The sequence below is a fragment of the Ixodes scapularis genome, unplaced genomic scaffold (genome assembly GCF_016920785.2).
Source record: "Ixodes scapularis isolate PalLabHiFi unplaced genomic scaffold, ASM1692078v2 PGA_scaffold4__175_contigs__length_147842914, whole genome shotgun sequence".
NCBI lineage: Eukaryota > Metazoa > Arthropoda > Arachnida > Ixodida > Ixodidae > Ixodes > Ixodes scapularis.
Window position 1 is genome coordinate 38,038,933 of NW_024609879.1, and position 18,316 is coordinate 38,057,248.

Genomic DNA, 18,316 nt, shown 5'->3' on the forward strand with positions numbered 1-18,316 from the left:
TAGCGGGGAAATTGATGCTACTTGACCCGACTTCACGTGATTTACACAGATCACGTCACATGACACCGCTTATACTTCCCCACTCACCTCTTTCTCCTTCTCCCTCGCCCATCTATACCTCCACTTCCCACCATTTCCCTCCTACGGTGCCCGCTCACCGTGCGACCAACGAGAGCAAGCCCCATCGACCAGCTCCATCAAGTGCTATTGCACCTTCATTGCATTTGACGGAATGTCTTTAGGCTGAACTTCTTGAATCGAATGTTCGACAAATAACTGACACACTTTGCCCGGCGGCGAGCTCGCTTCGCGCGCCTCAGCAGCCATTGTGTCGATGCCATGCGCAGAGTGAAACCCGCCGGGCGAAATTCTTCGATTTTTTGCAGCCTATTCGCATGTGAGGTCAGTCTTTTTTTCGGAAACTTTAAAAACTAGGTTATTCGCTTCCAGAAACATCTGTTTAAATGTCTTCTAAACAAATGTAAACGATCGCTCCTTAACTGCAGTATTTTATGCATAATATCCGTTTGTAACTAAAGACAGTCCCTAATATTTTCGAAAAGACTGCGCTATGTTTTTTTTTTAGAATATGCATTCCCATAACTCAACGTTACTAGAACCAACCAGTTGGGAAACTGCCACAGAGACTGCTCCGAAAAAGTGGCACCGGTTCGTACTCGCGAACCGAGCTAATGGCGATCACAGCGCCGCCATTCCTCCCGCAGCGGACACTCATGGAACTGCACGTTACGTCTATTGTGGCTTTAATCGTCCATTTCGGCGCCGAAACAAATACGATGGAAGGGGTTTCAGGGGTGCCGCCCCCATGTCCCAAGTGGACGCGCCGCGAATTACTACAGAAGTTAAAATGCGCCTAGGTCGGGGCGCGCTACCTGAAACCGCCGCTGTAGCATGGTTGTCTAAAACAACAATGATTGTGTCGCGAAACCTTGCAAACAAAATATTTTAGAAAAAATCACGCGCCCTTCATTTCGTACTTAAATCTAATAAAATTTACTAGAAAAATAGTTTTTTTTGGTTGATTTTAACGCAAAAACATGCTTTCTAAAAGCTAAAGGTGACCACATTAGAGATAAATGATAAAGAGTGGCGCTGTTGTCGCATTTAGCTCGGTCTCCGTGGACGCCAGTGGCCCAGGTTTCAACGTTGAGTTTCCCAACTGAGGGTTCTAGTAACGTTGCCATAAATGAAAACAAAAGAGATAGAAACGTAACCAGCAGAATTTGAGGCTGTTTTTAGCCGATTTTATAATAAGGATTGTTCTACGATAAGCTGCCGACTAGATATCAGCGAACGTAGAACTACATAAAAGTATGGCGGCTTTCCTTTATTAAAACTTTAGGTGACAACTGCGTTAACACGCCATTGAGTGTACTAAATCACAAGACGGTATAATTTCTGGTTGGTACGCAGGAATTTGTAGGAATACGTAATCGGCGCTTCGCGTGGCGCCACCTGCGCCGATTGCTGGCGCCCGCAGAAGCTCGGCGCAGACGCAGTGAGCGCCATAAGTGGTGCTAGACGCGCGTCATCTGCTACTGCACGCTACGGCGCAGGCGCAGTGAGCGAAAAAGTGGTGCAGAAGCAGACGACACACGGCATGCACTCACTCTGGTACTCACTGCGTCTGTGCCGAGCTTTCTCCGCCGCCAGCCTAAAGTTCCTAGATAAGAGCATCCAACAAGTAGCGACATTTTTTGAAGCGCCGACTGCGTGACGGTGCAAAGTTTGGGAAGCGAATGGCGGCGCACCGCAGAAGACATAACTGAATGACGTCATGTTGTTCAAACGCAATGTGCTTCGCCATTCGTATTGGTTGTCGTTACTTGTAAAAAGAAGTATCAAGGGACTTTAAGCCTGCGACACCGGCCTCGCGCTCCGTATTATTACATCGATTCTATCAACGGCGCAACCTTGACAATAGGCTAGTTTCTAAGGTGGGTTTATTGTGAGTATAAAGAGGTGAATGTCGTGTAGAGCATGACCAAAATCCGGATTCATTCACCTAAGGGTTAGGATGTGTCTGTGTTGATTATGTCTTTTCTTTGTCGTCCGTGTCCTTTTGTGCGTAATTTGGAGCAAAGTGTAAACAGGACGTGCGTAACTGTTTCTACGCAAAGTAGCACAAGCTACAGCCCGATGGAAAGCCGTATAGTTAATACCATCCATTCATTCATATACTTGCTGGAAGTGTTATGGAAGTCTTCATAATGCCGCACCAAAAAAAAAAAAAAGCTCTTCTTCAGGACGCCTCGCAAGGGAACAGTGTTTGGCTAGGGACATAAGATTTGGTCTGAATCTAATCAGCAGAATATGGCCTACACAAAAAAGAAACGTCAAAATTATATAGCACTTCGCCGTAGTCTCCAGCGATGCACGCAAGAAACATTCCCGTTTTAGTGTCAGTCTTGACTGAGCGGATTATGTCAACTCCTTATATATATAAAAAATGAGCACTTACGCAACCCATAGGGTAAAACACAGGAACAGCTGAGGTTTGACGTTGACGCCGTTAAGGTGCGATTTCGGAGATGTGCGGAAACAACGGTAAAATTGCTGGCGCGCAACATATTTGTATTAATTGAGTAAAACACGGGATAAAAAATCCACAGCATTTTTGAACCAATTAGGGTATATTAAGTAGAGACCATTTCAGCTCTATGCATAAAAGGGGAGCGGATTTTCGTGCATTACTTAGGTACATATAGTTAAACATGTTAAACGAAATCGCGGAATAAACGGGCACGGAAGTGCCCGTTTATTCCGCGATTCCGCGAAGTGCACTCTCGAATGAAGGTTTATTGAAACAAACACACACTATTATTACCATCGTTCTGGGTATTCGTTTAGAAAATAAAACTCATATCTGTGAGGTGCATTGACATGGCACTAATGCGCTTGATTTCCCATTGCTTTTGGTACAGAATGCATCAAACATTTTAAGGCAGTCTTATCTGTGTAACTCCAAAGAATTGTTTTTTTTTTCCTAGTGCCCTGCTTTTTCCTAGTGCTCTGCTAGATTGCCCGACGGGGACGGTTTTACACACCATGCATGTTATCCTGCTTGCTTGTTATCTTGTTTTCAGCGGACCGTGGAACATTTTGGCTGAGTTTTGAAAATGACCCGCGTCGATATGAAGTCCAAAGTATCCCACTAACAGCTACCGCTATAATATTGCTATAACATATAGCGTATGCTGCATTTTCTCCTTTACCTACCGGTATCCGGCGCGGGGCTTAAATAAATAACAACTTTTGAGTCAGCATCCGAAACCAGTATTCAATTAGAAAGAACGAAAGTCCCACCAAAAAGGCGATCATACGCCAAAATGACGTCTGTTTGAAACGCGAGATTGAGTCATCGATTCAGTGACAGCAGACTTCAACGATTCCACTCTTTCGCCGGCTGTTCAAGAAAACAGAAAGAAAACAGTGGGTTTCAATAAAATAAAACACAATTACTGTTATTTGGAGGCCGGAAAAAATTGTAAAACAACTTGTCAGGTAAACGGCTCCCAAGTCAACAGGGCCAATTACAATACTCTGATTGGCGCGTTTTTTCTGTAAGTCACATTGCTTGGTTTGCGAGTGAAATTTAAAAAAAAAGAGGGGGGGGGGTGCTGTAGTAAACACGCCTCAGTGACCTCCCAATTTCAATCGTGACGGATGGGAGGGGTTTGAACTTTTTTACCAGCATTGGAAAACCTGTCAGAAACAAAGGTGTCCTTAACAAGCATTACACTTGTCATCGTACAGATTGTGAGGTGTTATAACATTACACTGTTTGAACAGACCTGCAGTGCGGATGCCGTATGAAACGTTTCATGTAAATTTGATAATTTTCTTTTGGAACAACAGTATCTTATCTAAATTGTTTAGACGGCGCCTTTCCTCAAGCGACTTTGTGAGCGCAGGTAACAAATGGCAACGCTTATTTCACACTGCGATATCACCTCGCTGAAGTCCCTCTTATACCTAGATAGACTAGAGTCCCTGTGGGGTCCTTGGAGCGGCGGAAAGCCAGGAGGCCATGAATTAAGTCATAATATACTGCACTAAGTCACGATCTCAAATCGCTGTTGGCGGAAACGTGTTACACGTAACGGCGCTACCGGAAACACGTTACACTTTTATGTAACGTAGTAATGTACTCGTTACATTTTATACCAGTAATAAATAACGTACTTACGTTAGTTATTTCGAAAATAAAATGATGTAATTCCTAAAAACAAAGTAGCAGAAAAGGAACGTACGTTACTTTTTATCGGTAACGGTAACTACTTTTTTTTTTTATTTTGAGTAACCTAGGTGTGTAACGCGTTACTTTTTATTGCAAGTAAGGAATAACGTATTTCGTTACTTTTTTTCCCTAACGCGTACAGCACTGTCTAAAAGTTATTTTTTCGGTGTTTCAGCATTGCGTCAAACACAAATGCATTCCGAAGTTGGCGCACCAGGCACCTAGGAGGGCGCCACCTAACCGCGTTTTACCTCAATCATCGACAACAACCCCGACAGAAAGGACGACAACCACGTATGGGCCACGACCTAAAACTCCGAGACGAAGGGCGAACAATTCAAGATGGTGGCAGTATCGGTCAGGGTACCCACGTTCAACGGGTGCAGGGCAATAGGTGCCGCCCCACGATTATTGAACTATGAGTGCCCGACAGAGCTACCTTGCTACAAGGCACACATAGATTGATCGAACTGTCTGAATCACGTCCCCAGAAGTGCCAGAAATAAAGTATTAGCAGAAGGAGCGCCATGCCTGATTTATATAGCTTGTTGCCGATTAACAAATGCCAGTGTCCTGTCACAGAGACACATCTTCACTTCCAGCGCTGCCTGGGCACCAGAAACGGAGTAGAGCAAAATTCTATATACAAGTTTCCTATGAAGCTTAATTAAGTTTTGATTTCCAATAAACTTACTTCATCTTGTGTGAGGTTTCAGAGGTTAATAAATATATTTTCACTATAATAGTATATACATGAACATTGTAGACCAGAGCAAGCTGCAGTCTCGAACAAACTTAAAAAAAAAGGTTTTGGCTATTTTTAGCATCTATCGCTGTCAACGAGAATGACAACAAAAAGTCGCAAAGGATGCGTTTTTTTTTTTTGCCGCAAAAGTTTGCATTAATCTTGAACGAGACAAGCGATATATTCATACCCGCTTCGCATTCAATATAATTTACTCTGCCGATTTTCAACATGCCGTCTTTAGTCGCCGCAATGGCCGACACAGCATGTGCCGTAATTTTCACTACTGGCACATCTCGTCATAACAGTTTCACTTACGATAGCGAGAATGCTTTGCGAACAATTCAGTTTTGCCTCATCTACAGACTTTTTTTCAGCGGATTAATTCACATTACTGGTGGCCCTTGGGACCAGTGTCAAGACTTAAATATGGGGGGAAAATTCGCTGCATGTTTGAGCATTCTGCTTTAGCTTTAAAGCCGAGGTCGCACAGCTCCTACATCATGCAAAAGACAGCCTGCTAACACGAATTAACGCAATATCCGTGGTTAGAATGCCGCGCGCAAAGTTTCCTCCTTGAAATCGCTCCAATGCGGCAGTTGAAGCATGGGTCTCGTGGTGACTCGCGTTCGAATCTGTATACAGGCTGTGTTTTGAATGATGTATAAGCAGTGTGACACCTCCTTGAGGGCGGGTGGTGCTTTTAGTACGGGTGGTGCCTAGGACAGGGTAACCTCTAGCGTTTCAGTGCCTGGGGTTGATGGTGTTTTTAGTTCAGGTGGTGCCTAGGGCAAGGTTGCATGAAAACTGATTACGTCACACTATCATCTCTGTGACGCTGCATGCCCTTCCCTTTAGGACAACCTGGAGTCAAAGCTTCTGTGCCGAATTTTCGGGGTCACAAAAAATAAAAAGCGCGCGTTTCTGCCCTTTCTCCCCCTCCTCCTTCCTCGCGTTTTTCTGCCATTTTTACACTACATTTTTCTGCTCCTTTCTCTCTTGCCCTTTTCACCCCTCTGCGCTCCGCGCGCTTTCTTACGACTCCTGCTTCTGTTCCTCCCGTTTCTACGTGCTGGGTCTGTAATTCAGTCCGTAGAACACTCGGCTTCCATGCTTGTGACCTGTGTTCGATCCCTGGCACCACGTTTGCCGTTCTTCTCAAGATCATTTTACGGTTACTGACTGAACGACCTACACATTTCGCTCTTACGCGGCTTGAGAATAATGAACCCTTAAAGCTATCACTTTAAAAGAATCAAGAAACGCATAACCAATAACCACAAATACAAGGACCACTTCAGTGTAATAAAATACACTTGTGGGATAGTTATATAAAAATTATTGAAACAAAAACAGTGCTAAGGATGAGGACCAGTCGAACTGGACAGGACGGCTTATCCCAAAAAAGAGCACATGAGTGCTCTTCCTGTGAAACATGAACGCCTGGAAAGAAGGAAAACATTTCAGAAACACCATCTCAAAACAACTAGCGTGTCTTTGAACAGAAATGAAATCACTGTAATGACACTTTTCTTCATAAGCAGTCCCGAGAAAGAGGTCGTCATTCGAACTGTTTCATCCTATATTGTTTGTTGCCTAAGAGAGTACTAACAAACATTAAGATTTCGAAAGTTAAAAGTTCGATGTGGTCTGTTCTGATAACAGACCAGACATACAATTGTCTGGGGAGCCGTCCCAAAAGGTAATTAATCGCCTGAGATACCAAATGCACCCCCCCCCCCCCCACCCCCCTTCTCTACACACACGATATCGGACATATTAATCAGCAAGCTAGATTAGTGTCGAATACACCAAAAAGCGACACAATTGGCATAAATCAAATACACACATGCTTATCCAGTTCTAACAAACAAAAGAACTCGAAGACGAAACAAGGGACTTAAAAACGAAAAGACACAAAACTGAGAAAACAATGCTTATTTATTTTCGCTTTAACTTCTATGACAACAGCACAGAGTTGAATCGCAGGGTTTGGCTCCAAACCCTAAAAGGCCTTCTTCTAGCAAGTTTTAATAGTCACTCGAATCGATATAATAAAACCCATTACATAATTATAATGAATAGAAGAACACCAACCTTCACATTTTTCTTCATAGAGCCTGGGCTAGTAGCTCGGCTTTTTTAATATTTTTGTTACAGGTTCCGTGTGTAGAAATCGACGAAGACTGCGTGGGCCAGCCGTTAGCACCAGAGGGACTCAGCTCGCAGCGAAGCGTTAGAATAAGCACTTGCCGTCGTGGGCGACCTCGAGAGATAGGCGTACCTTAAAACACGATGTTTCGAACATGCGTTTTGAGGCGAGGGAATCGAAATGGTGGTCTTCGGAAGGGGAAAATCCGGTGGCTCTCGATAGCACTGTTCGCATGGGTGTAGACATTCACGGCCGCATGCTGACGGACATGGTGCAACCGCAACGCCAGACCAAGTCTGACAGGATTAATTACGAGGTTACTCCGGTCACCGATATTCACACCGGGGTCGGCTGTCTGACTCGCCTTGCGGTGCCTAATGATAGTTTGCTCACTTTCGAACCGCCCGACCTTTGGACATAAGATATACGCGCATAGCGGGGTCTTCCGCTAGAATATGAGCGATTTTCCCTTGATGAGAAATCGTGCCAATTGGCTGTGGCCTTTTGGCCAGTGGGAAACGTCTGCATGACGAAGCGTCGGGGATTTTCCGGTTCACCATAATGGAATGGGTCAAGGAGTGATTTCAGTACAAAAATCATATAACGCAAACAAGGGCAAGTGACAGAGCAGGACAGGAGAAACGTTTACTATGAACTGACGTTTTAATTTTGAGTAGTTGACTGCTTTTGAACTTTATTGGAGCATCAGCTATCCAAAGGTTTTTACTATCAATTGACATTTTTACTATCAACTAATGATTTAGTACAGCATGAGGTACCAACGCTACATTTTTTATACCTGAAAGTTGACAAGCTCCCCCCAAAAGCGTTTCCTGTGGACGAGAGGCAGGCGAGGTTGAACCGAGAGTGGTAATGAGGGCTGAGGTAGCGTCCGATAACCGCTGAGGTTAGAGTGGGCTGGCGTCTGGCAGACTGCAGGCATAGGGGATCGACTGCACGCTGTGCACCGTAGTTGCCTGCAGTGGAAGCAGCAGTCTCGACGGTGGCTCGAAGTAGACCGCGGGCTCGTGGGACGATGCCACGATTAGTGGGGCCGCGGAAAATTCATCTCTCCGAGTCGCGGTGCCGAGCTGACGAGCGACGCTGATGCTTTGCGACTCAACAGCCGCACTACCCTCGAAGGCAGGGACCCCGGAACTGGGAGGTCAACGGGGCTTGAGCATCCGCTGACATTTCGCTGGGGGTTCTGGGTAATATGCTGAGCCCCCATGCGTTTGGCTCAAGGCGTACTGAACAATGCCTGCCCCCCTCCCTCCGCGTTCCTGTCGCAGCTCAGCCGCGCCAAGCCACGTAATTGGCTAAAAGCAAGACAATGGCTCGTTTTTAGAGCGCAGCTCTTAGGCGCCCGTTTCCGGCTTGAGAGGCGTCGGCGTCGCCGTCGCCGTCGGCGTAACCGCACGGTGCATTATGGGTAAATTTCCCCGCTAAATCTATAAATCTAGCGGAAAAATTTCCCCGCTAAATTTAGCGGAAAATTTTCCCCGCTCAATCTAGCGGAAAAATTTCCCCGCTAAATCTAGCGGAAAATTTTCCCCGCTGAATCTAGCGGAAAAATTTATCTTCAGGTCAGGTGACCCCCCGAGGTCACGTGACACAGCCAGGTCACGTGACCCCCACGTGACCTTGGCGAGGGGGTCATGTGACCCCTCCAAGGTCACGTGACCACCCCTCCCCCCCGATAACACGTGAACCTGAGTACCCTTCCCTCCTGCTCCTCAAGAGCTGCGCTCTAATTCGGCGTTACAGGGAGTTGTAAACGGCTTTCACTTTTGTTACGGCTGGTTACTCAACAGCCGTAACAGAATTCCAGAAAAAAAATTCCTAAGAAAGCGAAGTGTCAGCAAGACGCGGAAGAAGCGGCAGCTTTGAAAAAACGGGGCAGACCCTACTGAAAAAACCCATATGAAGTTATACCGGATCATACCGGTCCGGTATATTTAGACCGGAGGCCCGATAGCATTATAGCGGCGGCCCGGAGTAGCTTTACCGGGACCGGTGTCCGTTCTCCGGAGTCCCGGTGACGCCATAGCGGCGGCCCGGAGCGCTTTACCGGGACCGGTTTACTTAGCCCGGAGCCCCGGTAGCCTCATAGCGGTTGCCTTAACTGGTGTACCGGACTGTGGCTCCGGTCATAGCGGCGGCCCGGAGTAGCTTTACCGGGACCGGTGTACGTTGTCCAGATTCCCGGTGACGCCATAGCGACGGCCCGGAGTGTTTTACCGGGACCGGTTTACTTAGTCTGGAGCCCGGTAGCTTCATAGCGGTTGCCCTAACTGGTGTATTGGACTGTGGCTCCGGTCATACCGGGCATTACCGGAACTCCAGGAAAGCAAAGCGGTCGCCCGGTGCGCTAAGCCGGTGAACCGGATAGTCATGGCGGTCACCCGGTAACTCTACTGATAAGCGGGAAAGCTGTGGCCGTTTATCAGTTCGTGATACCGCGGCGAAGAACTGAAGCGAAAAGGCCGGCGACTCGCGAAAAACGGAAATGTTTTAATACACCTGGTTTCTACAAATTTAAAGCAAATTAGGGACAATGAAATAAAAATATCTACAAAAAAAGTGGAGCACGCATTAAGGATGTCTGCAATTGTAGTCTGTATAAAACAAAAAGATATATATCAGAAGTACAAAAAAGGGAATTTCACCGATCTTTATAAAGAGACACAGAAAAGGTATTTATTGTCGAAATTTTTACTCACCCATCTATTGTTCAATCTGCCCCCACAAGATATTTGTAGCATCAAATCTCCTTTATTTTTAATGCTGCTCAAGAATAAGATACTCAGGTTTGCTGCCAGCTTTCCAGTCATGTCGTTACGCACGAGGTTGTTTTAAGGTTGTAGAGCAGGTGTCGCCAAACTTACACTGTCCAAGAGCCGCAATCAAAATTGTCAATTTTTCGAGAGCAGCACTGGGAAGGGGGGGGGGGGGGGGGTGACAGGAGGGAATATTGTTCTCTTGGCCTTTGCAATAACTGATTGTTTAGAAAACATACAGGAACTATGTTTCAGGGAGCTTTGGTTTCCTATCTGATCAATGTCTACCTTCATTTTCTGTTAAGTAGAGGGGAATTTCACACAAGTTGCCACACAAAATTGATGCTGCCTCAACCTAGCAGGTGGGAAGGCAGCAAAGTAGCGAATTTTAAAATCGAGATGATGTTTTCATCTAATTTGTTCCCTTCTGAACAGATCTTACTTAGAAAAGCTGATCAACATTGTATTTCATGTCATGTTTGCCGCCTGTTTCTTATTGTAATGTTTTCATCAACAAGCTTAGTGTTTCGTCCCAACTATTTTAATTTGGGAGTCCTCAGATTACGAGATCACTTGGCCAATGAAGAGCCGCATGCGGCGAGCCGAAGATTGGCCACCCCTGTCGTAGAGCATCTAAAGCACATATTCGTAATAGAATTAATCTTTGCAATGCGACTTTCATGACCAATCTGGACACAGAAAAGACGGTACTGATTTCAAGAAACTTTGAGTGAGTATAGTCACGACAATCTTGACTGCAGCAGCACTACGACATCACAGGTCTCTGTTTTGTTTGCCTCAGAGCAACGTTACTAAAACACTCAGTTGGGAAACTCGCAGTCGAAACCTGGGCCGCTGGCGTCCACCGAGACCAAGCTAAATGCGACAACAGCGCCACCCATTATCATTTGTCTGTACTGTGGTCACTCTGAGGTTTTTGAAAGCCTGTTTTTGCGTAAAAACAAACGAAAAAGACTCTTTTTGTATGAAATTTATTGGAGTTTAGTACCAAATGATGGGCGCGTGATGTTTTTATCATCTTTAGTTCGCAAGGTTTTGCGGAACAATTAATATTGTTTTTATAAAACCATGCCTCAGCCGGCCTTTCAGGTAGCGCGTCCCGACCTAGGTGCATTTTAACTTCAGTAGTTCGACGCGGCGCGTCCGCCGGGGGGTCGGGGGTGACTCCTGTCTAAGCCAAAAATAGAAGTCACGCGCAGTTTCTCGAGTGGCCGCTGCGGGAGAAACGGCGTTGTGTTCGTCATTAGCTCGATGCTTGCCTATCTAGGTGGTACTGTCTCGGGATGCTAACCTTTTGTGAACAGGAATTGCATGGCACCCGTATCTGCTGGTTTACGTAGGTCGACCTGTGTCTATAGTCGGGTTGACCTGTGTCTACAGTCAGGTCGACCCGTGTCGTAGGTCGGGTTGACCCGTGTCTACAGTCGGGTCAACCCATGTCTACAGTCAGGTCGACCAGTGTCTACGGTCAGGTCAACCCGTGTCTACGGTCGGGTCGACCCGTGTCTACGGTCGGGTCGACCCGTGTCTACGGTCGGGTCTACCCGTGTCTACGGCCGGGTCGACCCGTGTCTACGGTCGGGTCAACCCAACCACAAACAGCATGGTTCAGTCGGGTTGACCCGACCCGACTGAATACGGGACCTGTATGTCCATAACACCATATGACCCAAACGGGTAGGACCCGTACTAAAAGTATACGGTTTTTTTCAGCAGGGGAGTAGAAAAAAAAGCCGGCGCCTGCGATTTGCATAGCACAGTCAGGGACTGGGGCCCTCCCATACGGGGGAACCCGCAGTGCAGCGTTTGTATCCACCCAGCCACCCGTCTTCCCTCCCTCTCGCCCATCCCCCCCCCCCCCCCCAAAAAAAAAAAAAAAAAAATCTTGTATCGTGTTTGCTACGTCACGGACACGCCCGAACTTATTATCGGGGCTCACACTCTGTTATCGTGACGCACGCTCTGTAGCAACTTCACCCTTTCCCTCTTCTTTACCTTCTTTTCATAACGCCTTACAAATACAATAACTGAATAACCAAACGTGTTCTTATTCTTCTCGGAACTGGCTCGTTCGTGTCTTCCATCGAAACACATCGAAACATGGTGTCAGAAGTGGTCACGCGCGGGCCCTGCCGCTAATCACCGGCTGGCGCCCCAGGAGAACCGGCGTGGAATTTTTGAAGCCACTGGAGCACGTTCGGCTGAGTGCTGACACCGGAAAGAACTGGTGCCTCTTCAAACAGAAGTTTGAACAATTTGTGACTGTGTCAGCTCCAGGTGGAAGCCTTCACCAGGACCCACGCAGACCGCACTGTTAACAAGTGTAGCTGGCGACGACGCCTTGGAAATCTACAATAACTTCATCTTCAGTGAAGGTGAAAGCCAGCAGGATTATGCGACTATCATCAAAAAGTTCGACGAGTACGGCGCAACGCAGCTGGACGATGTGCATGAACGCTACCTGTTTCCCCAACGTGGGCAAGCCCAAGGTGAGCCGTCAGAACAGTTCATCAGAGATCTTAGGAAGCTGGCACAGTCATGCAACTTCAGCACTATGACGGGCTCTATGGTACGTGACCAAATTGTTTGTGGAATGAACAAAGACAAAGTCCGCAAAAAGCCGCTGAGCGACAACAAGCTGACGTTGACGAAAGCGGAACAAGTGTGCAAGGCGGCCGAGTGATCGAGCGCTCAAAACGAGCTTTGGGCATGCGAACGACAAGTTAGCGCAGTGAAGGCTACACCGAGCATCGAACTGCATGTAGCACAGAACTACCGCAGAGCGCAAGAGCGACACGTCAACTTTTTAAGGACGCGGTCGATCAACGACGAACCACCAGGAGGGTTCAAGTGCCGAAGGGGTGGGCGAAGACACGGCCCACGAAACTGTCCAGAGTTCGGACGCACCTGTCGGTGATGCGGAGGAAAAAACCATGTCGCTGTACGCTGCAACAACAGCAAGTCTCCAAAATCAAAAGCAACAAAGACTTCTACATCTTCGACGTCTCGGTCGACAGTGTCATGCGACAACGCGACTGGCTGGTCCAAGCACAAGTGGCGAACAAGGTGCTCGAATTCAATGTTGATACAGGCGCTCAAGCCAATCTTCTGCCATACTGCATGTTCCGAAGATTGCAACCAAGGATACAATTGAAGGCCAGCAACTCCGTGCTACGTTCCTACGAAGGAGGGGTCATCAAGCACCTTGGAGTGGTGAAAACGAAAACCACCATATGCAACAGGTCAGCTGACATTGACTTTTTTGTGGTAAAAAAAACGCCAAGCAATACTAGGGCTTCACGCCAGTGAACTGCTGGGGCTGTTTAGACGGTCGGTCAACGCCGTGACGGCAAGCGGCAGCATCAAGTCGTGAAAGAGTTGCATCAAGTCTTCACCGGCACTAGGTGCCTTCAACAGTCATACAAGATGGTACTGCGGGAGGACGCCGTTCCCGTCGTTCAAATGACCCGACGTGTGCCTCTCACCTTGCAAGAACAACTCCGACAAGAACTCGACCTGATGCTGAAGGCAGGCATCATTGCAAAAGCAGAGAAACCGACGGACTGAGTCCATCCCTTAGTTATTGCATTAAGAAAAACGGAGAACTAATAGTGTGCATGGACCAGAAAAAAATCAATGAATGCTTGAAGCGGGAACACTACGAGATGCCGCGACCAGAAGACATCGAGGCGAAAATCGCGGGAGCTTTTTCTACCGTTTAGACGCTAACTCGTGTTTCCACCAAATACCACTGTACCGCCGAGATGTTCAGCATTTACACATTCACGACTTCCTTCGGCCGTTATCGATTTCTGAGACTGCCGTTCAGGATAGCGTCGGCCTCGGAAGTTTTCCAAAAGGCAATGAGTCAGATATTTGACGCGATAACGAGGGTACGCGTTTATGTCGATGACATTTTGATACGGGCTGCCACATGAAAGGAGCACGATGAAAGACTGATGGCTATCCTGGAAGCAGCACGCAATGCAGGTCTCACATTCAACGCCGCAAAGGGCGAAATAGGGGTGACAAAAATTTCCTTTCTGGGTGACATAATCTCTGAGGAGGGCATCCGGCCAAGTCCCGCGACCGTGAACTCCGTGCTTGACATAGCTGCACCCACCGACAAGTTAGGAGCGCAGAGAATGGTAGGCGTTGGTAACTACTTCGGGAAGTTTCTGCCAGCGCTTGCTGAAGAAACACAACTGATGCGCCAGCTAATAAAGAAAGGTTCGATGTTCGAGTGGAGCGAAAATCATGAAAAGGAATGGAACGAGCTTTGCAAGTGCTTCAGCATGAAGCCTGTGTTGGCCGTTTTCGACACAGAAGAGACAACAAAGGAACATCGGATGCTTCTCAAAATGGCTTAGGGTCAGCTCTTATGCAGCGCCATGAGGAAGCATGGAAACCAGTTGCTTATGCCTCACGTATACTAACAGACACACACAGAAGATATACTCGCGGATTGAAAAAGAAGCAATGGTGGTTGTATATGGATGCGAAAAATTTCATCACTTCGTGTACGGGCGAAAGGTGATTCTCGACACCGATTACCGCCCTCTGATAGTAATATCGCAAAATGCAATTGGTGACATGCTGGCGCGACTGCAGCGGTTTTTCCTTCGTTTGCTGAAATACGATTTCCGGCTGCAGTTATTCCAGGGATATAGCTGGTGCTGGCGGACATGCTGTTACGAGCTCCAGTCAGCAGTCCACACAAGGACGAAACCAACGAGGACGTGGAAGTACATGCCATGAGGGTTCCGTCCTCACTCGTCAGTGAAACGACTTGGGTGCGGTTATCACAAGAAACGAATAACGACAGTTATTTGAAGAGCGTCATGGAATGTCTAAAATCCAACCGTACGGTAGAGGGACAGATTAGGCCCTTCTTACAGGAATTATCAGTGCTGAACAATGTGTTGTTAAAGGTTGCAAAGCGGTGATACCAACCAGCATGCCTCCTGAGATACTGCGCAGAATACATGATGGGCACATGGGACTTAACAAGTGCAAATCACGAGCACGCCGTGTCGTCTTTTGGCCTGGTCTCAATGCAGGCATTGACGACCTTGTGAGCAAGTGCGAAGTTTGCAGAAAGTACGCTTACAAGCAACCTAGTGAGCCTTTCATGATACGCCCTGTTCCTGAGTACGTGTGGTACAGAATTGGTGTTGACATTTTTGAGTATGCCAGGAGGTCTTACCTGTGCGCGTACGACGCATTATCAAACTTCCCAGAAGTAGAATTGCTGCGCGACACATCATCCGCTACAGTCATCGATATGCTAAGTGCGATGTTTGCAAGGTATGGCATCCCAATAGAAGTGTGTACCGATGGCGGGCCGCAGTTTACGAGCCGAGAATTTGCCAGCTTTGCAAGGAACTACGATTTCAAAAACTCCATTTCCATCCCTAGGTTTCCCCGCTCGAGCGGCCTAGCGGAAAAGGGGTGCAGGTGGTCAAAAGAATTCTTAAGGAAGCGACCGAAGGAAAAAACGCTTTCTGGCTTGGACTGCTCAGTTACAGGTCCAGTCCTTTGGAAGACGGCAAGTTCCCAGGAGAGCTGCTTCAAGGTCGGCAACTGCAGACGCCAGTACCAGACTTCAACGAAACACCCCGCACAGTGGTAGAAAAGCATCATCAGACGCAGCTGAAGAGGAGCCATCTTCCAGCATTGCAAGAAGGACAAGTGGTCCGCATCAGGGGCGACACCTGGGCAACGAAGGCGAAGGTAATCAACAGGACGCGGCATAGGTCTTATCAGGTCGCCACAGAAAAGGGGAACGTTTTACGACGTAATCGCCAACATTTGCTAGCAACGAAAGAACAGTTCAACCGTTCCGAAGAATACTCGTCGGATGAAGAAAACTCAAAAGACGAGACACCGGAACAAAGTCAACGATCCGCAGGCAGCGTGGCCACGACAGCACCAGTGCTGAGAAGGTCCACGCGCTATAGAAGACCTCCAGAGCGGCTAGGTTATGGCGAGAACTTTGTTTAAGGCTCATGACAAGTGTTCCCCCACCAGGTTTCGGGCTACTACGCCGTCGACATGCTGTACTTTCTTTTGTTTTTCATTCCTTTAAAGAAAGGAAGATGTATCTTGTTTGCTGTGTAACGAAACACGCGCCGAACTTGGTATCAGCGCTCACACTCTGCTATCGTGACGCACGCTCTGTAGCAACTTCAACATTTCCCTCTTCTTTACCTTCTTTCCATAACACCCTACAAATACGATAACTGAATAAACGAACGTCTTCTTATTCTCTCCGGAACCGGCTCGTACGTGTCGTCAATTGGACTGTTTTGTGCAAGCCTGTCGGGCGTGCCAATGCTTTGAGGGCACGGGCACCCAAACTTTGGACAACCATCGGCACGCCCAAGCCGGCACAGAAGTGTAACTAGCTCATAGAGTACCTTCTTAAGCTGGCATTAGCAACTGTGTCATTTGCGTAGCTCAGAGATCATTTTGAATGCTGGGATGTACCATATGTATTCCTCTTATATCCATTGCACACTTACGACACAAAATACAAAAGTGACTAGGTCGGACAGATGTTTCAGAAAACTACGCTTCGGTGACGGCGGTTCATAGCACACAATATGACAATTTGGGTGGAACTATTGTAGCTCACCCAGAATGGCACCTGCTGCTATCAGTAATAATGTTGCCATCACCAATGCAATGCTCCGCATTGCCATATAGCTGGAGTGCAATTTCGCTTGGCCTGCGAGAGAATGATGCCAGAAGTTATCAGATGAAGCGGAGGGGCAAAGCATTGCGTCCACAGAACATGCGTGTTGGTCCCCGCTAGCTCTGCAAGCGGTGCAGGCAGTTTTTCTACCACTTCCTGTTTACTTTCACAGTTAACTTGCACCAAACGTTTTCTGGAAAATATTTTTGTGAGAAAGTTAACTGTGTTGTTAGCAAGCGGCTTGAGAAGGTGTACAGATTTCTGTGACCCTAATTATTGCAGTATTTATACCTTACTCGTTTACATCTTTGATAAGAATATAATGGGACTGGTGTCAATGAGAAGATATGTGGTACGCTCTCCCAGCTTTTTTCCCAGCCTAATTTCGAATCAAATAACGTGACATGCACCATCCAATCGCTGCATGTGGGAGCGCTACGATTTGGTATTCTTCGAAGGCTGGAAAACAGAATCAAGCAAATCATGCTACATTGAAAACCCCTCCATTGGGCGTTTCTCAAAGCCCTCCACTATTCGTGATTGATACCCTTGCAATAAATCAATATTTAAAAAAGTCCGTTAAATATCACAATTAAAAATTGGGCAGACAAAACCAAATTTTGGGCAGACTAATCCAAATTCGCGCACCTTTGCAACACATCTGCTAACAACGGACAGTTGGTTTCAGTCCTGCAGAGCACACCTCTTTAGTTTGTGGTCACGTACGCACGCACCGACCCAGCGGCTCCCGAGAGAACTTTTCTCCACTCGATCGAGCGGCCCCGGAGAGCGTCAGGTTACCTTACCCGGCTCAAGTGCTGCGTCGTCGACGGATGTTGCCGCACGCTTACACAAGTCCGCGCAACATCCATTGCACCACATTAGACAACATCTTGGCAATCACACCATAGCACTGCCAATACTGCTGTCTCATCTGGCGGACGTATTGCCTCGCGATTGCATCAGTTCACGCCATCGCGAGGTAACCCTCAGCACGAGGGTTTAAAAAGAAGTCGGACAGAGGAATAAAGAAAGACGAGACGGAGTGAGCAGCGAGACGACATGGGACCAGCGGCCTGAACAGACGCCGACAACACTCTTTCATCATTATTATAAATTTGGCCAAGTAATAATCAGTTAACGAAATAAAATGTTAGTGTTCTCACCAACCGTTCCAGACCAAGTCTAGAACAACCCGAGATACTACAGTGGTGACCCGGTTTTCCCCAGCGCAACCACCAACAACCCCAGCTCAGCCATGCCGGACGAGGAGCCCGTCTCCAGCACTGTTTCCGCAGTCGCCCTCAAGCTTCCCCCTTTCTGGCCTGCGGACCCGCAGCTGTGGTTCGTCCAAGTCGAGTCTCAATTCGCCACTCGACGGATCACGGCTGACATGACGAAGTTCCACCATGTCGTGTCCAGCCTCTCCCCAACCATCGCCACAGAGGTGAGGGATCTGCTACTCACACCGCCAGCCGTCGATGCCTACAGCACCCTAAAGGCACAGCTGATTCGCCGCACAAGCGCCTCAGAGGAAAAGCGTCTACAGCAACTCTTGACAGCAGAGGAACTTGGCGACCGCACTCCAACGCAGCTGTTGCGTCGGATGGAGCAGCTCCTCGGAGACAAGGCGACGACCATCGACGAGTCCCTCCTCCGC

The 18,316-nt window shown here is 47.6% G+C and overlaps 1 protein-coding gene across 1 annotated transcript in view; it reads left to right on the top strand.

The window, feature by feature from the left end:
• LOC115312180 (coagulation factor X-activating enzyme heavy chain-like) overlaps positions 1-4,655 on the top strand; it is a 71,697-nt gene extending 67,042 nt beyond the window's left edge. The window contains exon 14 of the mRNA XM_040220237.1: positions 4,437-4,655. Coding sequence (XP_040076171.1) covers positions 4,437-4,655 — 219 coding nt within the window. The remainder of the gene's footprint in view (positions 1-4,436) is intronic.
• Positions 4,656-18,316: the final 13,661 nt, after the last annotated feature.